This window comes from Pleurodeles waltl, chromosome 11, assembly GCF_031143425.1.
Source record: "Pleurodeles waltl isolate 20211129_DDA chromosome 11, aPleWal1.hap1.20221129, whole genome shotgun sequence".
Taxonomy (NCBI): domain Eukaryota; kingdom Metazoa; phylum Chordata; class Amphibia; order Caudata; family Salamandridae; genus Pleurodeles; species Pleurodeles waltl.
Window position 1 is genome coordinate 111,994,778 of NC_090450.1, and position 26,370 is coordinate 112,021,147.

The following is a 26,370-nucleotide window of genomic DNA, read 5'->3' on the forward strand; positions in this document are numbered from 1 at the left end:
TTCGGAAAATACCACTTTTAGAAATTTGGCAGAGGAAGCTGGGAATTCCTTGCACTTCAAAGTCACTCTCTAGAAGTTTTCCCCACCTTCCAGAACAAGGGCACCAGACATTAAATACCATGCCTCAGGTTCCACACCATCCGCATACGTCTGGGCATGTGGATACTCTTCCAGGAAGAAGGACTGCTCTGCTGCTGAAAGACTGCTACTCTGCTGGATTGCAATCTGCTGGACTTCTGCTTTGCTGTACTGACCTGCTATCTGCTGGTCTCTCTCCTGGGCGAGAAGGACTGGACCTTCATCTCTTGAGCCCAGAGTAATTCCAAGAGCAAGTTGGTTGACTTCCTGATCTAAAGCCTCAGGGGCATAACAAGTTTGAAATCTCTTTGTACCTACAACTGTACTCTGTTATTCGTGAGTCTACCCTACCAAGTGGTGCCACCCCACTGCTAGACCTGTGAAAGTGGGCCTAAGGTGCTTGCCAGCGATACCAGCTCACCCTCTCTGCTGAGTGACGCATCCCCCAGCAGAACCAGTGCATCTCCTCGGCTGAGCAAGGCATCCCTGAGCAAAACAAATACATCACCACTGCTGCATTGATTGGGCCTATCGCAAAGACACGCATTACCCACTGCAGTACTTGGAACAGGTGCATCGCCCTGGGTTAAAGGTACCCTGTTCACTGGGCCTAACTGGGTCTCTGTAGACAGCCCATGGTCATTGCGTTGACTTGGACTTGTGACTCTGTCCTGGTCCAACATGACCACATATTCCCAGTAGCATTTTGTGCTTCTTGGCACTATTTTCACTTAAAACTTTAAAATGTAATATCTCTGGTTCTACTAATTCTTTTTTTTTCATTTTGGCCTTGTTTTATTTTTTATAATCACTCTATTTTTCTAACTCTTTTGTGGACTCTTTTTGTGGTGTGTTTTCACTGTATTACTGTTTGAAGTGTTGCACAAACACTTCACACATTGCCTCTAAATTAAGCCTGGCTGCTCTGTGCCAAGGTACCAGGGGCTGGGAGCAGGCTAATTTTGAGTTTGCTTGTGCCTTATCCTGACAATAATTGTGGTTGATCCTCGACCAGCCATCACACCCCAGTCAACCAATAACCCAGTTTCCTACACATACAATCCCAATCGACAATTCTACTTTCTAGATACAAATGCATATTAGCACATAGGGCTTCATGGAGAAAGCCGACTTCTTGTGAATTTCAGCTCTATTGGTAAATAGATAGGGGCACCTATATGTGTATTATATAATAGAAGAAGTCTTAAAGAATGGTCTTACATCTATTGGAAGGTTTTTTTGTGCGGAGTGGTAGAAAGAAATATTTGACTTTAGGAGAGCTTCTACATGAAGAACTAGCTTCATTGGTGAAGTGCCACTTTCTTTGACCGGTTAGGAAGTCAATTCTAGAGTTAACAAATTATTTCACTATGGCCTTAAGGTCTTGTCCAAGTATGAGCTGTTGGCTTCGCTGCAGTATCTCAAATGTGAGCAAGAACTTAAAGTGTTGAAATGGAAATAGAGGTTCTGACACTTATCTAGGATAATTCCTGATGATTGTGATCAGTCAATAGACACCTGATTACAATCACGACTATTCCTAGAGTCATTGAAAATTGTACTGGGAAGGTGGACTGCAAAATCAAAAAAATAGGAGGAACTTGATTTTGTTTTCAACAAGTTTCATTATAAATATTGACAAAACACTCACCTTTGAATGATGTATATTGAATTTGCAAGATATGTATTGTAATCAAGAAAATAATTCTTGAGATAAACTTTAGTGTTTTATTGGTCAAACAGAATTCCTAAATTCTCCAGAATTATAGGAAAGGGATTTAGGCCCTCATTCTGACCTTGGCGGTCTTTTCGCAAGACCGCTGAGTTACCGCCGCGGTGAAGACCGCCGACCGCGGCGGTGTGCCGCTGTGCGCATTCTGACCGCTGGGAGCGTTCCGCCGGAAAACCGCCAGCAGCCACACTGGCGGTCGGCGGGAAAGTGGAGACTGGTCAACCTCCACCGCCACGCCAGCAGAACACCGCCCACAGAATTACGACCCACATTTCTGTGTGGCGGTCTTCTGTTGGCGGTCTTCTGTTGGCGGTCACGTCCCTATGGCTCCCGTCGCCTCCCGGAGGACCAACGCACAAGGTAAGTGAGGGGAGGGGGAGGGGGGGTGTTGTGTGATGTGTGCGTGCATGGGGGTGTGCGTGTGAGTGTGTAGAGGGGGTGTGTGAGTGCGTGTATGCGGGCGGGGGGTGCTGCTGCTGTGTCTATGGGTAATGTGTGCTGTTCGGCAGGTGCGCATGTCGGCATGTATGTGTGCGGGTATGTGTCCCCGTTGTGTATGTGTGTGTAGGGGGTGTGTATATGTGCATGTTGGGGGTGTGTGCATGTCGGGGTGCATGTATGTGCATGTCGGGGTGGGGGTGGGGAGGGGGTTCGTACCACCTCTGGGGGGTGGCAGGGGGGTGGAGGGTGTGGGGGGAGGACTCGGGTGGGTAGTGGGGGGTGGGGGAGACCCCTATCAGTGCCAGGGAAGGAATTCCCTGGCCCCGATAGTGCTTACCGCCATGGTTCGCACGGCGGTTCCCGCCCGCAAGAAACCGCGGCGGTAGGCAGGGTCATAATACCCTTGGCGGTCTTGGGACGACCGCTGGGCCGGAGTGCGCAAACTCCAGCCCCGCGGTCATGACCGCCGTGGCGGTCGGAGTGGAGAAGTAGCGGTCGGTCACGGCGGGGACCGCCGCGGTCAGAATGCCATTTTTAATACCGCCGGTCTGTTCGCGGTCCGACCGCCGTCTCTCCGCCGACCGCCAGGGTCAGAATGAGGGCCTTAGTGTATATATTGCCTTTCAAAAACATGTTTGCTGTTAAAATGTTGTGCTTACCTTCAAGAAATCCCAACTGGTCTCAGTTCAAACTGTTCTTCATCACAGTTTAACATTGTATTTTGTGAAAGACATAAAATTAATTTCTCCCTTAATCAGTAATTGAAGTTGTGCCAACTACACAAAGGGAAGGATCCACTATCCTATTTATTAAGTCTCTCAATGTATTCCACAATTGTGTTACTTTTAAGGACCAAGGAAACAATGTGATGTGCATCTGTGAGTAAATATATAAATTTAAATGAAAAGGAAAGTAGATATAAAAATTGTATGGCTCACAGATAAAAAATAATGTTATTATTCAATATGATAGTATAACAAATGGATTTCAGGATTGCTCAAAGGGGCTGTATAAACATAAGAAGCCACCAATATGACACACCTTGATTTGTGACACACATCGTCTTCTTTTTCAGTAATTTTTATTGAGTTTTATCCGGTAAGACAAGGTTGGACATTACTGTATAAAGCAATGACATAGGTTACGTTACATGAACCATATGCAGAATATATCAGTAACTTAAGTATCCTGTTGTGAAGGAAGAAAGAAAAAAAGAAGGACTTTGAAGAATAGGCAAACATCAAACCGAACTGCAAACATAAACTGAAATTGAATAAGTACCTCCGGCAAAAAGGGCATGTTTTGATCTGGGGGGAGGGATTACTCTGTCACACATGTGACAGATATCCTGTCTGCCCTATTAATATCTCATTAGAATATCATGGGTTTGTGGACGGGGTATCCTTCATGTTTGTGATGGACCCTGAGTCTAAATGGGGGTGGTGAGATATGGGTGAGCTTGTATATAGATGGGGAGCAATGATGCACAATAGTGTATAACAATTGTTGGTGTGCCTTCCCTGGTGTGTCGCTCTGAATTTGCAACCTCTTGGGAGAGTGATGGGTTAGCGTACTAGAACAGTGTTATTGTAGGTTGGTGGATCCCCTAATACAGTGGTGACTGGCACTGTGTTGGTAGTGGGAGAGGAAGCTACAGTAGTAGTGAGCAACTCGTGTGGGTCACAGGAACTGTAGGAGGTTCATCTGGTATCCAGGCAATGTTTTGTATAGTCTGTAAGGCCTTCAATGTCAAGAGGATCATGCAGTAGGGCCAGGGCCATAGAAGGGTGTTTCTGACATGTGCTGGACCATGACAGTACTTCCATATCCAATTCCAGAAAGGTTGAATAATTGGACATGCCAGAGGATGTGAACAATATTGTGAGGCACATCTTGATGAAAAGCACATTTCACTTCATCTTTCATCCTACTAGTGCCTGATCCATTTAGGTGATCGTTTAATGTTTTCAGCACTGTGTTAAAGACAGTATACCTACAACTTCTGTGTTACATTCCTGTCTTACCGAGGCATGCTGCCTCTTAGACAGACCAACTGAAGCCCTCTGTGTCTTATAAAAATCTTATTTCTCTCTCTCTACCTCTCTATCTCCCTCTTAATTTCATTTTGAGCTTTTCCCGGGATTTAATAGGAATTACACAAATCTGCTGAAAACGTTTTTTGACCATTGATTTCATAATGACCGTTTACATGGTTGTATTTTTATGTGCATTCACATGTTCTACTGAGAACTAAGAATTAGATTACATTTTTAGCAGTTGTGGACACTCACACTTACAAAAGCAGATCATTTGCTACCGCTAAAAGGTTATTTGGTATGTACTAAACCCATTTCAGGAGTCAGTAAAGTTTTACTGGCTTCTGAAATGGGTTTAGAAATGGATATAGAATCTCAGTTTGGAAGAGGCTTGTTGTTGGAGTCCCTTCCAAAGTGTGATTCAATACTCTTTGTACTGTTAGTTTTATACATTATTGCAAACCATTGACAAGTTACCGACATCCAAGATGGGGAGGTAACTCATTGACAATCAGAGTGTCAGCTGTAGGCGGAGTAGACACTTGTCCAAGGTACTGCTACCAACTCTCATTGAAGTTTTTCAAAAGTATACGTTTTAAAAATTTTTTAGCCTTGTTTACAAAATTGGCCAACATTAAGAGGAAAAGTTAAGTTTTCAATTTTGAAATGCAGTCATGGAGTTGGTATCCGCTGACATTTGCAGGTCAGTCAATAACCCACTCAGAGTTAGTATTTTGTCAACTGACATATTTGTTGTTTGTCCTGTCTACCCTTGGGTGGTCTTCCCCAAAACCTTTTGCCTCCCTCCTCCAGTTTTGTCGATCTCATTTCAGTTGGCCTTAGGTCTCCGCACACTTTACCACTGCTAACCAGTGCTAAAAGGGATTGTTAAACCGTAGAGCCTTAGAGTGGTCTTCCTCAACTTTTGCTTTGTCTCCCTCTATTTTTCTGACCTCGTTATTGCTAGTTTTAGGATTCTAGGCACTTTACTACTGCTAATCAGTGTTAAAAAAGTTGTGCTCTCTCCCATAAATTATTGTAACATTGGGTCAAACTCAACTAGCATATTTAATTGCATTATAACTCCCTAGCAAAGTGCACTATATGTGCCCAGAGCCTTTTAATTAAATGCTGCTAGTAGGCCTGCAGCACTGATTGTGCCACCCACCTAAGTAGCCCCCGTAACTATGTCTCAAGTTGGCCAGTGCAGAGCCTGTCTGTGCAGTGTAAACTGCCATGTCAACCTGGCAAGTAAACCTCTTGCCAGGCCTAAACCTTCTCTTTTTATATATATGTTACTCCTACGGTGGGCCTTATGTGACCTGCAGGGCAGGGTGGACCTGTATTTTTAAGCTTTACATGCCCTGTATTGAAAAACACCCTACTGTTTCACTACTGCAAGGCCTACCTCTCACATGGGATAACATTGGGAATACCATTTTACAGCTTATGAATGTAATTCCCAATCTGTAAGAGATACGTTTGTCAAGTTTGGTGTCTCTGATCTCACAATTTAAAATCACAACTCATGGAAAAGTCAGGTTTTAAATTGCAGTTCTTTTAGAAAGTTGGCATTTTCTTACTATAGCCATGTGGTGCCAATCCAGTAAACGTCTGGGTTAGGGTGACAACTGGGCTAGACAGTCATACACAAAGGGAGCAGAATTGTGACTGATTTGCCATCATCCACCTGATAGGCCATTCCTGGGCAGGATGGATGGGAAGGGCTGACTTCTTGCACAGCAAAGGGCAATGTCCTGCCACTCACAAAGAGCTGCATTACACCTGTAGTGAGTCTGGAGCCAGGGCCTTGGAGCACTCAAAGACCTGCCTTTGAAGACTCTCATGCCTCAAGCAGTCCTTTAAACATGTAATGCCTGCTTATACAGCGTGTATGTGTAGTTTTAAACTGACATTTCCACATAGCAAAATAAAGCTTTTGCCAAGCCCAAACCTTTCTTTTGAATACATATGTCACCCCTAGTGTAGGCCCTGGGTAGCACAGGGAAGAACGTGCAAGGTATATAAAGAGTAGGACAAGTACATTTTAAGCTCTGCATGTCCTGGTAGGCCCTGGGTAGCACATGGAAGAGCGTGCAAGGTATATAAAAAGTAGGACATGTACATTTTAAGCTCTGCATGTCCTGGTAGTGAACAATTTTCTTTTCAGTACTGCAAGGCCTATCTCTCTCATATAGGAAAACATTGGATTTGCCTTTTCACATTTTAAGTGTTATTTTCAAAAGGGAGCACATAACCAGTTTATGTCTTTGGAATTGTAATGAAAAATCCTAACCTATGGTGATGTTGGATTTTAAACTACAATTTTGAAAATGGCACCTTTACAAAGTTGTCATTTTCTTGCCTTAACACTTCAGTGCCTGTAGCCTGTCTCTGGGGCATCTGATTGAGTGTAGCTGACAGTGGGCCTTATGTATTCCTACAAGACAGAGACACATATTTTAGGGAGCTTAGGTGTTACATACCCCCTGTAATTAATATGAAGACAAGGGAGGCAGAATGCCTCTGGACTTCAAAGGGAATCCTTGAGAAGCTTCTCCTCCCAATTCATTCACACCCATTGGGTATAAATACTGGACCTCAGAAACCAACTCTTCAGTACAATTCTGGACCTGTAGATGCTTTGCCATGAAGAAGGAGTGATGTGCTGCTGAAAGGCTGTCACTCTGCTGGACTGCTGCTCTGAAAGAACTGCTTCCCTGCTGTGCTGACCTGCTGCCTCTTGCCCTCTTGCCTTTGTAAGAAGGAATGGACTTGCTTTGTTGATCCCAGGCCTACCAGAGTTACTCTCTGGGCCAGTTGGCAGGCCTCTTCACTTCAGCCTCATGGACAGAAGGCTTTAACAAACTTGAATTCAGCATCTGCTCTCTACCATCCATGAGCTACCCTGTCAAGTTGCACAACCCCACTGCAGAGCCCTTGGCAGTGGGCCTAAGGTACTCTCTAAGCCTTTGTGGATCCAGCGGTACTGACATAGCTTCTCTGCTGCATGGTACAACCCTGAGCAGAACTGATGCATTGCTGCTACTGCATGGATTGGTACCCCACAAAGACCCACGTGGCATCACAGCCCATCATCTCATTGGAACTGCGGCAGTAGAATGCACCTTTGGCCGAAGCCCTCACAACCTCATCACCGGTAGCATTGACGAGGAAGCCGGACTCCTCATTACAGACTCACACCTTCTTGGAACCGACATATCACACCAAATATGCGGTGTCCTCGATGCTGGACTTTGCATCGCATGACTTTGCCAATTAATTCCTCAATGATGACACGGGACCTCGCGCCTCAGCCTCGCCTCATCTCGGAATTGATTTATTGCTTCACCTGCGCAACTCATCGTTGAAATTAATCCTCACAAAAGCTCCAAAAACTAGGATTCAGGTTACATTGTTAAGTGGGCATAACAGGGTCCCTGAAGCTGGTCAATGCTCCTACGTTGTTGTCCTGAACCTGTGACTTTGCTCTAATATGGTGCGACTAGATATCCACAGTTGGAGCTTTGTGCTTTTTGGTGCTGTTTTCACTAATACCTTCAAAATTGCACACCTCCGGTTCTGCTGATTGGATTTGCTGTAATTTTGATCTTGTTATATTCATTTATTAAACGTTACTCTATTTTTCTACATCTGTTTTGGGATGCTTTTGGGTGTGCTTCCGTTGTGTTACAATTTAAAGTGCTACACAAGTATTTTACACATTGTCTCTGTGTTAAGCCTGACTGCTCTGTGCCAATCTGGTCAAGGTTCGAGCAAATGTTGATTTAGGGTTTGCTTGTGACCTCAACCTGAGAAAAAGTGTGGTTGCTGTTTGAGAAGGGTTTCACCCCTCTTAACCAGCAACCCAATTTCTTACATTTGGACATAAGTCAGTTTACACAATAAAATACAGGTCCCAAAAACAAGTCATAATTAGCTCCCATTTTATGTAAACCACTATTTTAATGCAATCTGGCCTCGTGATACCCTCCTCTACCTTATACTGTTATCTTTAAATGTCTTTATATTTAACTTGTAAAGTTTCAGCCTTATAAATCACGATTAAGGTACTCATGCACAGATAGTGACTTCTTATGTTGGTGTGTTAGACTTCCCATTGAAAATGTTTTACTGGTCACATCAGATAGGTGCAGTTAGCAACATCTATTTGAATTGCCACGTTATTGGTCTTTGTGATCTTCCATTGTGAATAAAACAAAAACAGTAATTTCTTCATTTTTTTATATTTGAGGGTTTAGTAGAGTATTGTTAGGAAAATGCACTGAATGCACTACATGCCCGTAGTTGTAAAGTGTAAATAATAAAGAACATTGTCTTTGAATGTAATAATAGATAGTTCAGTGTATTATTTTTAGGTGTGATCACTAAGTTCAGAAATAAAAAGAATGTATTTTCTGAACTAACAAAGAAAACATTGGATATCAGTAACATAAACATATATCATTTTTTTTAATGAACTTCTTATCATTCTAGAGACAAGATCCAGCTTCCTTTAATGAAACATTCCAAGAAATGGCTAGGAATATTTTGAACGTGAGATATTCTCTCCTGCCTTTCCTGTACACGTTAATGTTCGAAGCACATTCAACTGGAAGTACTGTGGTCCGCCCCCTGTTGCATGAGTAAGTATCTACATGAATTAAATATTTAAAGAGGGCATTGACTGAACATTCTGACAGCCAAAAGTCCCTTGTTGGCTTTGGAGGCACATTCCATATACAAGTTCACAAATGTCCCCTCAAATTAAGTACATATTTCTGAAAATCCAACAATAGAGCTAGAGATCTGCAGTTTTTCTGCTCCTGCAAATTCTTGCAATGTTCCTTATTTTCTTAATTAATTTTGTGAAATTTCATTAATTGATGACACATCCCTGTGAGGCTTTTCTGTTCATTGCTAGCATATTTGCTGCATTGTCAAATACTGTTCACTACATAAAAAAATTCCAGTGTGGAAAACATGCTGATTTTTTTCTCTACTCCTGTGCATAGAATGTTTATTCCCAAAAGCCAATGAATGCACATTGCTTTTTCTGCATATTTATCCCATTGGCAAATTTCAGACCAGGCCAGCATCTGTGAGGTTTACCTCAGTTACCTACACACAAACCAATTTGTGTTGCTGAAAAATGTATATGTAAAGCATTATGTCCCAAAAAGAACTTGTATTCCAACTTGTAGAGAAAAATTGGGACATTTATGGATAATTATGGATAACTGGAGACATATACGCTGATATCTCAACCATCCAATGTTTCATAAACAAATCTTGCACCATTTGTTGCAATTCACTTTCTATCATTCTGATAAATATAAAACCCCTTAGTGAATTATACTCGCACACAGTTCCAGCGCTAAATCTTTTAGAAAAGCCTGTATCCCACAAATAAAGTAAAAAAAGACATTAAGCATGTTTATATCTCTTCAGATTTAAGACCTTCCTCTAGGAAACAGAAGCCCATATTTATACTTTTTGACGCAAACCAGCTCCGGCTAACGCCATTCCAACGCGCCAGGTGGGTGCCTTATTTATGGATTGGTGTTAGCCGGTGCTGCGGGCTGGTCAGAGTAAAAAAAAATGCCTCTAACCAGGCAGCGCCAGCGTAGGGGAAAATGGGGGTTGTGCATCAAAAAATGGTGCAAGTCAGGTTAGAGTAAAAAATCATGGCTCTAATCGGACTTGCACCATTTTTTGACGTACAACCCCCATGGAAATGACTCCTGTCTTAGCAAAGACAGAAGTCATGCCCCCTTCCAACGGCCATGCCCAGGGGACTTCTGTCACCTGGGCATGGCCATTGGGCACAGTGGCACGTAGGGGGGCCATGTTAGGCCCCCTCCTATGCCAATAAAAAAAAAAAAAAAAATACTTACCTCAACTTACCTGTACTTACCTGGGATAGATCCCCCCATCCATGGGTGTCCTCCAGGGGGTGGGTGGGGGTGGCAGGGGGTGTCCCTGGGTTCTGGGAAGGGCACCTATGGACTGCTTCCATGGTCAGAGACCATGGAACTGAGCCCACAGGTCCCTTAACGCCTGCACTCGCCCAGGCGTTAAAAAACAGGGCACATCAGGCTGGGCACCGTTTTTTAAGGCCCGCCCCCTCCTGTGCGTCAAAATGACGGGAGAGTATAAATAAGACGCACAGGCCTTAAAGTCATTTTTTGAATGGGAACGCCTACCTTGCATGTCATTAACGCAAGGCGGTTTCCAGCATCCAGAAAATGACGCACAAGGAGGAATTTTGACGTTCGCGGGGTCAGGCCTCATAGTATAAATATGGTGAAAGGTTTGCGCCGAATGTGCGTCAAAATTTTTGACGCGCAAACAGAGTAGAAATATGCCCCAGAGTACCTTCCATTACAGCTGACCCTAAATATCCCTTTTCCAAAGGTTATCAGAAAAGTGAGCGCACAAATTATCATGCTACAAAAATGTTGGTGACTATGTGAAGGTACTGCAAAGGTATGTATATAGAGGTAAATGTGGATTTACTTTTCTTGATCTTAACTACACATACAGTATATGTATCTTGAAAATATCGTTATGCAATCAAGATAAATATTTGGGGAGGTAAGTGTTGTAAGTATTGTAAATCAATTAGTACTTATGTACAGTTACCTTTGCAATATTTTTGTAGTCACTATTCTGGCTGGGATATTTTTGAAGGTAGTGCACCATTTTCGACCTTCCTGCTTTAAATGCATGAATACAATTGAATATTGCAAAAGTGTGACAACGTAGACAATTGATGAAATATATGGCAACACAATTATATATTACTTTTACCACATTGGCATTTTCAAAAATATTGTAATTCATTTCCTACTCTGAAGGTTTGAAAGTAAATTGAATAATGTATTTTTTCTTTCTTTAGGTTCGTAAGTGACAAGAACACTTGGGACGTATACAGACAATTCTTGTGGGGACCAGCATTGCTTATAAGCCCAGTGTTGGAAGAGGTATGCTTGATTTCGTTTGTTCTAAATTACAGTAAAAATGACCAAGAATGGTTTGAAAACAATATTTAATATTATTATTTCATTTTTAATTTCAGGAAGTGTCAGAGGTCCATGCCTATATACCTGATACACTTTGGTATGATTATTATACGGTAAGCAATTTTTTTTTAGGGCTATATTACAGACAGCTTTAGGTCCCTGTTGTAGAAGAACTATGGTCGTTAACATATTAAATATATGGGATTTCCTCCCTGTTCTTGTTCGTCCCACCTCTACAGCATTTATTTTGTACGTGTGTTGTCTTTTCTCTCCCTCCTTTATATGCTGCCCCTCCCTAAATTTAACTTGATCTTCTTGTTGTTTTCATTGAATTGTTTTTTTTTATTTTGTTTTTTTATTTACCTGGACCTGAAAGCTGCAGTTTGCTGTTGGGTCACATTTTTCTTGAAGGGGCACTTTCGCACATATTCTTTTTTATTTACTACTCCAAGATAGTGGAGTCCACTATCTTCACATGATTAATTTGAAAAAAAATATATAAAATTGTGGCAATGCTATTCCATGAGCACACGTGCATGGCAATTGCGTCATGCTTGGCCCCTGTATCATCATGATGTATATACAGACCTGAGTGGATACACATCTTCGAACGTTTGTTTATTTTCACCGCTGCATCGGCAAAAGCATTAGCAAACAAAAAGTTTGGGATTGCTTTTGAAAATCGAGACCAATTGGCTTTGGCAATGCTTGTCATAGTTTGTTTCAGTGATGAGTAAATCATTTAAATTGCCCTATTGCACGTATTCCACTAACTTTTGCTTATAAACTAATGATTAAAAACATTCTCTGAAGTCATGCGGCCTTCACTTTTTCTTTAAATGCGTGAGTAGTTGAGCAATAGTAGCTCAATCACTGCACTGATGTATAAGTATTGCACATTCTGTGCCTGGAGCAATACTTTTAAATTGATCAGGCTGCACAATTACCTACTCATTTGTTCTGATCCTATCAATTCTGCATTCCACTTTCCGTCTGATAAAATCATGATCTCGCTTCTGGTTTGGTCTTTTACATCAGTTTGTCAGCTGTTTTTGTACTATTTTCCTTCAAATAATTAGATGGTTCTTAATACCTTATGTTCACGCATGTCCAATGAAGCATATAACTCCCAGGCAGATTTAAAACGAGTAAAGGGCGGAACCTGTTTGAGTTGCACAAGGTTTTTTTATAGTGCCCTGCAAAAACCAAGTATTAGTAACAAGCCATCTTTCTTCATTTATTGACAGTTGCACACACAAATATGCTGAGAAAGGCAAACCTTACAGCACTCATCATTCTGACACTCCTCTTGTTAAAAATCCTGACTAGAAGGTATAGATGGATAAAATGCCTAGCAGGAGAACAAGCAAAACACAAATATGTCAGTTTCATTTTAGGGACTCAATGACAAGTTTATTGTGTTACTTAAAATCATTACAAAACTTATAGATGCTGGTGCATATTCAAAGTAAGGTGCTGGCGCCAACAAAATCATTACAAAAAGTATGGAAATATGAAATGTCATACTAAAGGAAAACACATTATCATTTAAAATCCTTGGAAGAAAAATGTATGGGTGCTAGGACATATTCATAATAAATTGCTGGCAGCAATAAAAGTATGTGACAATGGCGTATATGAAAACAGCTCAAGGTCATAACTGGCAAAGTGACATCGGGGATACAACTGGAGAGAGTACATTCTAAATTGTGTTCACCAAGTTGTGAACTAATCTATTAGAGTACAAAATGTAGGGGCCCATTTACAAGCCATTTGCACTGCCATAGCATAATTTTTCTGATGCTACGGTGGTGCAAACAGTCCCCGGCACAGCACCGCCATTACAAACTGACCCAATGGTACCATTGCGCCAATTTGTTAAACCTTGCGCCACATTATACCTCTGCCATGTATAATGTATGGAAGCTAGGCATTGCCCCACAAAAAGAGCCTCAGAAATGGTGCAGTGAATCTATAAGATTTCACTGCACCATTCTGTGTTGTCACAGCATTTTTTAACGCTTGTTCTGGGCAAGCAATAAAGTGACGCTGTGCTGTTTTTAATGGGGCCCCCTCAGCATTGCTGAACTAGCATCAACATTTTGAGGCTAGTCCAGCAATGCTATGGTTAAGCGCCACAATGTCATCATAATTTAAGATGCAGCTGTGGACACTGTGCGCCATGGAGCATTGTACTGTAACTACACCGCTCCCCTGGTGTTGTTAGGGGGCTCGTAGAGGCAGCACAAGAAAACTGGGGCAACAATCACAATGTTCCAGTTTATTCTAAATGAGGCCCATGGAGTCTAAAGCAGATGTCTCCAACAAGTAGCTTGTGAGCTACCACTAGCTCTCCAGCTACCTGAAAGTAGCTCTCCTGTGTGCATTCCAGCCTTCTAATTATAGAGGCTTATGCTTGATTGAATTATTACCATTATTAATATGTATGCCACAATTAAAAAGAGTGTATTCAAGATGAAAATGTGTGTATTTTCAGAACTCATAAGCTTGTGTTTGGAGAACAATGGTTGACTTTTCAAAATGGATTTAAAACTATTATTTCAGTTGGAGAGATGTAGGCCCATAGTTATACTTTTTCCTGCAAAACTGTGCAAACACAGTTTTGTGTCAAAAAGTTTAACGCCGGCTTGTGTCATTTCACAACGCCAGCCGGGCGCCATATTTAATGAATGGCGCAAGCTGGTGCAAAAATTTGGCTCGCATCTTAAAAAAAGATGCTTTTCGGGTGGGGATGGCAGTAGGGAAGGGGGGCTGTGCATCAGAAAATGAAGCTAACCTAGTTAGAGGCAAAAAAATGCCTCTAACCAGACTAGCTCCATTTCCTGGTGCACAAAAACCAAAAACATGACTCCAGTCTTAGGAAAGACAGGAGTCATGTCCACCACCCCAGTGGCCAGCACAGGGGACAAGTGTCTCCTGGGCATGGCCATTGCACCCTGTGTCATGCAGGGGGCCTCAAGTTAGGGCCCCTGATGGCACACAAAATATAGGATCCCATGTTTGATTGACCCCTCTTGCTTCAAGGTCTTCAGGGTGTGAGTCCTACCCAAGAAATAAGTCCAAAGTCTTTACAGTCAACAAACATGATTAACAAATAAACCTGTGCTGAACCTCTAGTGGAGGCAGCACGGCACAGCCAGACAGTACCAGAACAATTAATAAAGTCATACACATCACAGTGTGAACTAAATAACTCATATCTAAACCAAGTGAACATTTTAAAAGGTAAAATTAGACCAAAATGACTAAAGTGCATTGAGGGGAAACATTGAGCAAAAAGTCCGAAGAAAAACGGAGCCATCAATCAGATGTTACTGTTTGTCGTTGAGTGGGATGTAGGTATGATCTCAGCCTGGAGAACAGTTTCTGCTCTACAAGTCTAGCCTGCAGCTAAAAAGAAAGAGGATATTTTGTCTAAAATCACTATTGGAATTCCAAGATATTAACATGTAGCAATTCTATCTTCTACCCTGCAAATGTTGCCTTTAGTGAGACAAAATGTAAAATTACAACATGAAATATGCTGTGGAGAGGGTAAGAAGAAGTTTCAAGAGTTTGTGAAACTAAAGTAAATTAAAAGGAAGTGATATTGGTGAAACAATCAAAGGTGAAATATAATATTGTATAATATTGTGTTACCTATGCGCAGATGCAAAACCACATCATATAATAGGCTGTCTTGCTCTACTTGCACACAGGTGCACAGACATGTGAACCTGATGTTCCGTAATCTGGCTAGAGCTAATTACTACAGTTTTTCAGACCACATTTTTCAGAAGTGAACATTAATTTAAAAGATGGCCCCGTAAGTTACATTTCAAATGTATTTTAATATAGAGTGTATAGTGAGTCAGTGCTGAATAGGGACACTTCTTCACAGCAGAGGTCCACAAAAACAGAGGTGCATAATTGAAAAACTGGAATGGTGGTTAGAACGCCAGAACCTGCTTTCTTAGAAAAAAGTATTTTTTGGATTGCAAATTTTAAAGTAAATCTAGCATTGTGCTACCCCTTGAAAGAGTGACATTTTGAAGGAATACTGATGCCCAGGATATTCTTTGCATTAACAGTTCAGAAATCACAGGATTTAGATGCTTGAAATGTAGAAAATTATTTTCCATTTTGTTCAATTGGATGTCATTTTCAGGTCTGAAACAATATTTTTCTTTTACTTTACAGGGCAAAAATCTTGGAGTGAAAGGAAAATGGCAAACATTACCAGCCCCCTGGGATTATATTAATCTGCATGTTCGAGGAGGTTATATAATTCCGCAACAAAAGCACGCTCTCAATACCAACCATAGGTAAGCATTTAGTAGTAATAATATATTATTGATAAATATGTATCATATACAATATAAAACAATAATATCAATCTTGAGCACTCTATCTTTGTAACATTGTAGTGCAATGCAGACATTAGATAATGAGTAAGAGAAACAAGTATCCAGTTTAAACATTTTTACAAAATATGTTAACATTTAAAAGTAAATTTAAATCTACTTTATCATGTAGGCCCTCATTACGAACAACCTGAATAACTGTGATATGTGTTGAAACTATTGCATGGACATCATTTAGGGGTAACCAGGAGCCCCAGCTGTGACCCCTGACCTTCCCTTTGCGACCCGTGGCACTGCCTTCACAACCCATGGCTTCAGAGGTGGCAAATTCAGTGCAGGAACACAGTGGCAGCTCATCCTTATGGACGTCAGTCAGGGCTCTGCTCCCCTTGCTTTTCATCAATCTTTTATTACACTAATAGTGAATTATTAGGAATGATTCACTATTAGTGTAATCAAAATGTGAATATCCCTTTCATCCCCTTCTATGGCAGCTGAGATAATTAAAAATGCTTTTAAATGTATGTTGTGTGCTTGCTTGCGGGTGGGAGTGTGTTTAAGTGGGAATTTGTGTGTATGTGTAAGTATGTGCCTGTGAGAGAAAGTGGAGGTCAAAGAGCATGTGATGTCACTTCTGCTACCACCTGGCTCTTTGGTGAATGAACTTCTATGTACTCTTGTTGCAATTATAGATGTTGTGTTAACTATATATACGTGGGGATATTTTTCAAGGAAAATGTCTAGCATTTACCACAACATGAGTATTTTGGTACAGAAAGCAGCAAAATCTCCAAGTTTTCCTGAAAAAAGCTGTAATTCAGTGGTATTTTTTGCACCGTATAAATTCTGGAGTCACATCATTTATCATTTATAGGCGGCTCATTATGAAGGCCATGGACCCTATTTCACACAAGGACTCCAAAAACACAACAAAAATGGTGGTTATTGTTGAGTTTCATGATACTGAGGGAACAATCAATTTGTTGCTAACTTTCATTCACAGTGTGGGACAACAATGAATAAAATCAAAAAAGATTCACCAGCCTGCTGTTTTGCTTGTTAAAAAATAATAATATGCTTGGATCAACATGGTACAACACATATCAGACTCAATATTCAGCTATCTAAAGGAATCTATTAAAGGACGGTCTAGAAACTGGTTCATATTGCAGAATCTAAAAAGAAAAGCATTAGTCACATTGCTCATTATTGTTTTTTTGTACTTTAGCAGAAGGAAGATCGATGGATTTCACCAGTAGCCTCAAGCTGCAGATCGAAATACTTTGAAATGTAAAAATATGGCTGACTGTTTCAGGGACAGAATTTTGAGTGCGCGGGCTGACCATATTTTGGGGGCCTCTGTTCGGAACAGATTTGAATTTATGATCCAATTTCAGCTCTTTCATGCCGCCTTTGGCCAGGCCAGATGCAGAAGTCCACTCATCCGAATTCAAGTTGTTGCATCTAATATTCAGGGATAGTGGTGTGTGTTTTCAATATTGTAATACAGTAGCAGCTCACTAATATTACTGCACATAATCGCTGTGACACCCTCCTATCTCTTTAGGTGAGATCCTGTTTTGATCTAAAAGAAATATATTCATGGATGTTGCATGAAACATAAACACAACATTTCTCTGCAAAACGTCTGTGATACAATCTCACACATCACAATATAAAGGGAAAAAGTATTTAACGACAATCTGTTTAAGAATTATTCAAGCTCATCAGGACAATCCTCTTTGCAACCAGAGCTGGCAGTATCATGGGCTCCCTGAAAGGTTGTGGCCCTGGGCCAGAGCCCACTTTCCCATGTTTTAAAGTGTTTCTGATCTGTATTGTACCTATGACTGCTCTGTTAAAAACTATTCCCAAAAGTCTCAACCTAAGAGTGTACATAACAGGGCAAATACAATGGTGCTCAATGGTCTTCTTATATTTTCCACACAGCCCACATAATGTCATGGTTTTATCCACACATTGCCAGGTAGCACCAACTTGTGACTAAATACAGTTGTCTGGAAGTGGTATATGTATCAAAGTATAGCTTGGATTATTCTTCACTTGTTCAAGCCAACTAGAGCCCTCATGCTGATCTCTAACTGACTATATGTAGTCCTACAAGACTCTTAAGGCATACTGGACAACATTTGACTCATTTGACATTTGTACTATAGTTTTGTTCTGACTACTGACATTGACAAGTTATTAGCATTTTACCATAATTCCTTCAATATTGGTCAGCTGCGGCAAAACAAGGTGAGGCACACCTGAGAAGAAATTACACAATAATTTCTTTTGCTGTGAAATGTGTTGTTTATCACTCACAAGCATTCATAGGGTATGTTGTTGCTGACTGCATATTAAAGAGATGGAGGGCCCATAATTACAGTCACTCATCCTCACAAACTACCCAGGACTCTCAGGAACAACTACATCCAGGATAGAGTCCAGGGAGCCACAGCCAGATCCCTGGATGTCTGGTACAGTGTATCTGAGATAAGGGGGCAAGAATATTGGATATTTTTTATTTTATATTCTATTTTATATGTTATTTCTCTTAATAGTGAACATTTCCCAAAATTAATCTCTTCTGTCACTTAAATTCACATTTAAATGAATGAGGGTAGAAAAGCAAATGTCAATTGGACTTCTGGCATTTCTCGACATGCAGCTGTTTTCTTGAAGCTGTTTCCAAACACAAGAACTGCAACCTCCCCTGTTCAATTATTAGAGGTCAGCAACATGGTCTCCATATGGATATGTGTATATGTAATCCACTACCGGGATTTATGGTACTGAGCAGATCCTAAAAAATATCAAAATCCATATTTTTTTTTCAGACTTACTCTATTGTGATATTTTTTCTGAAGAAAGCAAAGAACCTTCCATTTTATAACAGCAACAAAGTGAAAAACATCTATTTATTGTGTCTCTGTAGCCGAAGCAATCCAATGTCTCTGCTCATTGCCCTGGATGAAAATGGGTCCGCCAAAGGTCAGCTTTTCTGGGATGATGGTGAAAGTATTGGTAAGTGTAAATATGATTGTAATTTCAACCATATTATTTGCTTCCCTAGAAAAGCAATTGATTTATTTTTCCATTGTCAAGTTCATCTCATTCTGTTTCAGCTGTTAACATTACTATGTTTAAAACAGCATCATGACAACAGATATGTTAGTATGAATGTGTTATGAAGCAGTCCTTAAATTTTTTGGAGATTGTACCTAAGGATTAATGGTATGTTCACATATGGATCATAATCTCATAAAGCAACAGGGCTCAAGCTAGAGCTCAGTGAGGAAGCGAAACAAGGTCAAAACATGTCTGAGGATGCATATGTTCCCATGTAGAGGGGTTGAGGCCTGGCAAATAAGGCTGAATTATCCCTTTTTGGGTGGAGCTGAGACTAATTTCCATATATTTGGTCAATTTCTGTAGTCTCAAATTGTGTGTCAAAAAGGGTGGTCTTGGTCTCAGAAGAATAAGCAGAATAATTAAAACCTTTCAACCTTTAATTTTGGATTTACTCATGCTCCATGAATAACTAATGCTGTGCCAAGACAAAATCTTTAGGAATGTATGCTGACTTCCATTCCATACTCCTCTCTATAACAGATACATATGAAGCTGGAATCTACACATTAGCCACATTTGCTGTAAGCCAGGTATGTGAAAAACGTCTGTTTCCTTAACTTAACATTATCAGTTGTAGTCTGCAGTTTCTGTGCACAAATTTGTATTACTAGTATGCAATTACTGTAGAGAAATCACTAGGACAGAAACATCAACGCACAGCTTCTTTTATATTCACTTCCCCCTAACCTAGAAACCTCTAATATATTGTGCATTTTTTTTCTCTCTCAAATATTAATTCAACATATGGTTGTTTGAATTTCCTTATTGTGGCAGAGTAAAAGTCATATGAAGGGTCAGAAGATCATTAATTCAACTAATTGTTTCATGCATATTACTAACAATTGTATTTAAACATGTTTACTTACACTGTAATTCCTAAAGCTTGTTACTATAATCTATCAGGTCCTCAGTGGAGAAGATATGTTGTTCTAAACTAGAGCTTTCTTCTTTACCGTCTTCAGTTATCACCAAGAAAAGAATATATCTATGTACTTTTACAGATGAAGGCATTCTACATTGAGATTTATGTGTTGCACTAGGGTTGTCAAGGTTCAGTGACCTCCACAAAATCAGGTGTGTCCATAGAGAGCCTACTGTGCATCTCAGCACCATATCCATGACTAGAAGCAGTAAACTTGATTGTTTTTATAATTCAAGGGGAAACTACAGCACCAGCAGAAGCCTGGGCAGATGCAGATGTGAATGCTGAGGCTACCACTTCTTTCTATATGTCCACTAAGAGCAAACCACTAATAAGTCTCATTGACAGGGTGAGATTTATCTGGACACTAGTAATTGGAGTCAACTAGAGACAATGATTTCTTATCAAACATAAAGTAATGGGACCATAAAAGAACAATTATAGAAAGATTTTTTTTTTATGATTCATATGCTAAGACTTTGCATCTTCAGTCTTGTGAATTTTAACATGAAGATGCAGAGTATCAATTCTTGATATTAGGTTCTGGTAAATAAATGTATTAGCATTTTACCATAAGTCCTTCAATTCCATTTTGTATAAGCTTACTCTTTTTTGGAATTCGCAAACTACCTGTCCTCAAATGTGTGGAATCTCTGTTCTCATAAAATTGCTATTAGTAAAATTAAAGTTGAAGTTTGTGAATACCAAAAAATAGTGAACTTACCCTAAAGTGTAAGTTTACCTTAGTGAGCTAGGTTCAATGCTTGTAGTTATGTGTGACTTCATAGTAAGCAAATGGATTTTTCCAAACTATATAGCCAATATAAATAAATCAACATAGAACAGGCTTATCTTTGATAAATTGAAACAGAGTTAAGAAAACATGTTGAAATGACCTACATTGTAAATTGTTAAATATTTATAGCAAAGGTAAAATATGCCTTAATTTATTCCGCATTATTTCACTTGTTTTCGATATAAAGTGTCTTTGGCAAACTTGTTTTGTCTTGATGACTACATCCTAAGAATGCAGGATTTGGTTTCATTGAGTCAAATCAGTCATATAGTGAATAATTGCAAGTGGTTCTAGTGAATGTCGGAGATAAGCATACAAATGCCAATTTAGACATTACTATCAAGGTAACTATTTCTTCTAAAGAAAAGCATGGTTGTGGTCAGAATGCACTTCTTTAAGGGTTGATTCAAGGAAGTGCTGTGATAAAAGGATAAGAGGTAGATTGCCTCCTAAACATATTCCATTGTGTTTCAAACAACATAAAACCATGAAAAAGGGTTTCGTTTATCAGTAAGAATGGTGTATTTAATCATATGAGTTTATTGGGATGTCTCAGTTTAATGTGAAATGCCAATTAGCAAAATACGAATGTGTGACAATGCCTTCTGCCCAACATGTAACCACTGATATTTTTCTTTATGAGCCTTTAGATTTCATTTTCCCCTGAAGTCTGTGGCCTGGTGTAAATTCTTAAGCCTACATGTGCTTCCTTAAATTATTGTATCAAAATTTAGTAAAATTGTTGGTTTATTGAGACCAAGTCACCTCATAAGGCAGACAATCATGGTGCCAAACATTAATAGCTGTATGCGAGGGAATTCATCATTCACGATGTACTGCACCTGCATTTTTATGTGGAGGATGGCAAAATCATAGACTTGTCTGCCTTTGTGCATATAACCACTTTTAAAGGAAACAGATTGAGTACATGTATCAAATCCTAACATATGCTAACATACATCCACAAGTTTAAAATAGAAATCAGAGTTGATGGTGGCTTCTCATCAAGCATGAATGGAATGCAGACTCTATTTGTTTATAGACTTCCTTATGTGCATGCTTGGCAACAGGAAGGCTGCCACATCACATGCACCCATTCTTCATCCTATCTTCCCCCAACCACCTTTAGAGGAGAGGCTAGCTCACAGCACTCCACCCAGGACTACCAGTGGGAAAGGACAACTCTGCAGAATCTTTTGTCTTTGAGGAAGTACGTAGACTCACATAACATATCCTTCAGCTGAGCCATGCAACTAAAGCTGACTCATAATGTTCCAATGTACACAACTATTGTATTCAACTCCTTTTATCTCTTCTCCTACCACCTAAGTCTCTAAGGCCCCTCACACCCATTTATCATCAAACTTCAGCTACAAAAAACATTATATTCGAGTTAACATTTCCAAGGTTCTTGTTTCATCAGTGCTCTGTCTTAAGGAATCTTTGATTCACTCCCCATTTCTGTTCCTGTTAGGTCCAGATCTGCTTCCTTAATATGTTCTTTTCTAATGTCTGCTCCTCAAATCTTTTCCATTATTAACATTCCATATTCTCTCTCTTTTTTAGTCTCTCTCACCAAAATCAGAAACAATCCTGCATGAGATGTTCTTTCTTCCACCCTCATTATATACCCTATCATTCGTCCAATATCTAAATCCTCTTCATCAAATACCAAATACTAAATTTCTCTGTTAACCTCAATCCTAAACTTGTTGAAGGCAGTCAAGTTTCTAGCCATCACTATATTGTTCTGGGACTCAGCTTAGTGTAGAATGTGTCTGCCTTTTCTCTAAGGGTGTGCGTAATTTACATAATTTGGTGTAGCGTAATCATGTGGAATAATCAAAGAATTCTGCAAAATTACAAATAATTGTGTGAGTAGAGTAATTCTGTGTATAGCACTATTTCTTTGTGCAAAAGTGCCCCATTACTTCTAAAATGGGATCAATAATGTATATTTTGGTAAGAAAGAGCACTAAATGCAATAGAACACGAATAACGAGCACAAGCAGCAGCTTACTCTAAAGTTGACCTTGGGCTAGGAATTTCCCTAAACTTATTCTTGGCATTTAGTGCTATTTTCTTACTACTAGTGCACTTTTATTTCAAAAATGGATGTGAGGATGCATTTTCTGCTAAGAAATAGTGCTAAATGCAGCAGAACAACAATAGTGAGTGCAAGCAGCCACTAATGTTCATTAAATCTGCTCTCACTGTGGTTTTTTTTCCCAAATGAATCCTTTTTTGTGAACAGGAGGAAAAGTGTTATAGGTAATTCTACATCAAAGTATAATGTGAAATTACCAAAAGTACCCTGAGTACTCTGGCGTAGTTGAAATTCTACCCAGACATACTTTTCTAACAGATCTTGTAACAACCTCAGATATTGCTTTACCATCATTAGGAATTGTAGGCATGACATTTGCACAAGATTGATTTTCCCAGAGGAATCAAAAATCACATCAGGCATTGGCTTCCTGTCCCCTCATTCCATCAACATCAACTGCCACAAATAACCTCTTCTTGGACAAACCAGTGAACTTCCTCCTTTTTTGTTCTCCACTCCTATTCTTCCTACCTTAACACTACCTCCTTGAAATGCTCCCCTGTCAGTTTAACTAGCTACCCACATATTCAGACCTCCTTCTTTGTGGGTCTGCTCTCACAGCCCCATAAACTGATAAAACCCATTAGCATGCTTGTTGACCACAAATGGACATATCCTCATATACATTTGGATCTCCACCAGCCAATGCTCTTTAACCTGATTTCATCTAAATCCAATGACAGCCTTCAATTGCTGTATTAATTCTGAATAAACACATTCCAAACTCACACAGAGTTTAGCTACTCCTCCTTAAGCACTCCCCTAACACATCCAGGACTTGGCTGTCTCTAACCCATTCTCATGTTGGAAGGATGGCCAGTTCACTATGCCTTTCACACTTACTTCCCTCCTGAACATTGTGACTGTGTATTCGTCTACTGTTGACAATTTTAAACATGCCTAATCCCATCTGGGTAGTCTCAATCTTCTGCTCCAAAATAACTATTTTCTTCCTAAAATACACACTCTTTAAGCCATAGTGCCCTTTGGCATACAGTACCTTTGAAATCTCTGACACCCAGAATGACCACAAAAAATACTGCAAAATATATGACCTTGAATAACCTGAGCTCTTGGTTGGATGTTCATGTAAACTTTGCCTGGCTGATAATTCTCCCAAGCAAACTAATCGTAATCAGTTCAACACAACTAGGCACACATCACCAGAAACTCTTGCCATAGAAAGCAATCCAATTCTGTTGGCCATAATAACCAGCGCCAGACTCTGTTCAACTCATTACAAAAAAATGCAAGCATGTCTTCCCTTGCATCTAGCATACCAGTTACATGCCTGTTTCTGTTATTCACCCTCTTCTTAATGAATTCTCCATATGTCTATCAGTACCCACACTAAATATAGTTACAAATGCCTTTTTAGTCACGTTCACTGAAATGGTATCCTGATGAAATCAACCAATGCGATCTTGTCAATTCCGAATGAGACAGATCATCAGCTACTTCATTAACCAGATCTGGTTCTTCACAACAGACAGTGGTGAACAGTTGTCTGAAAAAGGTATAAACACCATGAATCCTTCACTGACTATGGATTAGTGGCATGAATTACGGCCTTATTTTCCTCTAACATTATCACTTTCTTGTGGCAGGGTTCAGTGTCCTATACTCCAGGAAGCAAATAGTATGTATTTTCTTCAAAAATGTTTCTGACCTTCTCTTTGCACCCCACCATTCCTTTGAGTAAAAGCCAAAGTCACAATAGTGCATTTGAGACTAGCTTAAGCTTTTGGGTTACAAGATGAGCATGCAGTCACAATTATACTCTCATATGCTAAGAATCTTAGCCATACCAGTATTTCTTTATCCTGTCAGTAATTGTAATCCTGCAAGATAGATTTGTCCTGCCCTTCTTAGCAAAAGCCTTTTGTCTAATACAATGCACTGCCAGCTACATAACGCTGCACACAAAATGCAGATGTCTATTTTATCTATCACACAGCATAGTATTCCTACCTACCACATCCAACAACAGCAAGCAACTCTCTCTCTAAACTTGTCTGCTGGTAATCACAAACCCAATGGCAACAGAAACACGTTTGATGCCCAGAATGGTAAGGCTAATCACTGGCTCCATTTGTCCTGTTTACTGACAGTACTCCAAAGTCAATTCCTGCGTTCTAGGAGGTAGTCTTTAGCTGCTGGTTTTTAAATATTAGCCAGTCCTTCCAACCATCAGGAAGGTGGCGGGGTAGTGCAACCAATGCGCTTACCCCTGAACCTTCTGAGCCACCATCGAAGAAAAGGGTTTTAAAATAGTACACACAACAGAATAGTCCACTATGCTGGGAACTATATTGCCAACAGGTTAAGGTCATCAGAGTGGTCTGGCAACAACGTGAATGCTATCATGACATCTGTTAAACTCATCTCAGCCTACCACATTTTACCTCATCATCTGTGACTGTGTTCTTCCACTGAATACATTTGTTTTGGGACAATTGATAAGGGAGAATTGATTAGATCTGGAAATGGAGTTAGAAAGTTTCTCTTGTTCTATCTAATTTTTATCTTTAACTGATTGCAAATTCTAGACTCACCTGTATAATCAGGGGTCTTCCTGTGAAATACATTAGTTCAACCCATCTTCAGTAAAATAGCTGCCCCCACCCCAGCTGTGTACTTCTGCAGCCAGGATTCCCTAACCTTCGTTGTAACTGAAGGACAGACCCTTTCCAAACACTCTTGTCCTTTTAGCTCTACCCCAAAAAGTTCTCCTGAACCTTGGTTCTTAAACACAATATAATGGTGGATACCCTCACATTTCAGGAATTCATGAAAGAACTTGAATAGGTTAGGGTATCACACCCCTTTATTGAAGTTACAACCTGCTACATTGTTAGGTTTATGGCTTTTCATAAAATCACACCTTTTGTTTGGATCTTTGAAGTGGGCACAAGCATCAGATGAAGCTTTTTGGTAGTAAGGTCTAATGGAATTTGATGGGTCGGCTCATGTTTGAAGGAAAAGATTCCTGTCTAATTCACCCAATTTTCGTTTAATCAAACTCTCCAAACCCTACATTCCTCATCAAAGCGTTTCATAGCCTGACCATAAAAACATGCCTGGGCTTCACTAATTAAATAAAAACATATTTTTATGTTTGGAGTTCTCCCCCAACTGTGGAGAGTCCACAGTCACAAATATAGTCTTAACTCATGTAAACATAAAAAAACAACATAAACATACTCAAATGGGAATCAGGCCCATAGTTGTTATAATGGAGTACAGTAGCTAAGCAAGTTAGTTTTAGTAACTCCAAATGCTAGCAACGATGAAAGATAAAATTATTTAGCATATTTCTTGTGGTTTGCCAAGCTTGGGGTGAATCTGGAAGACAATAAGTAGTTCCACTGTCCACTGCAAGTGGTAGGACCTTTTTTTAGTGCTTAATATAGCAGCGGTGTTAGGCCCCCTAACCCCATAGCCTGCTTAGGGGTCATAGTTTGTTTATTTTCATGGTTACTCACTCCACTAGATATCCTTGGATAGCCCCCAGGACTCCTACCACCCCAATAATGGCGAGGACCGTAGTTGTTGGTTTTAACAAAGGAAGGTTGCCCTTGGAGGTGTTCAGGGAAACATAGCCGATTTAGTTTCAGACTTTGCAAATTCTGTGCATAATACAAGCTCTAATTTTCCTCACAAACCAATAGGTTTGTTTGGAAACTCAACACAGACTTTAAGAGATTGTTTGGTGGAGTGTAAGAGCCATC

At 40.0% G+C, this 26,370-nt stretch overlaps 1 protein-coding gene across 1 annotated transcript in view; it reads left to right on the forward strand.

Annotated features, from left to right (window-relative positions):
• The window catches only part of SI (sucrase-isomaltase), a 632,954-nt gene that overhangs the window by 394,612 nt on the left and 211,972 nt on the right, over positions 1-26,370 (forward strand). The window contains exons 41-46 of the mRNA XM_069213228.1: positions 8,785-8,933; positions 11,189-11,273; positions 11,369-11,425; positions 15,513-15,637; positions 18,618-18,706; positions 19,295-19,344. Of these exons, the coding sequence (XP_069069329.1) occupies positions 8,785-8,933; positions 11,189-11,273; positions 11,369-11,425; positions 15,513-15,637; positions 18,618-18,706; positions 19,295-19,344 (555 nt within the window). The remainder of the gene's footprint in view (positions 1-8,784; positions 8,934-11,188; positions 11,274-11,368; positions 11,426-15,512; positions 15,638-18,617; positions 18,707-19,294; positions 19,345-26,370) is intronic.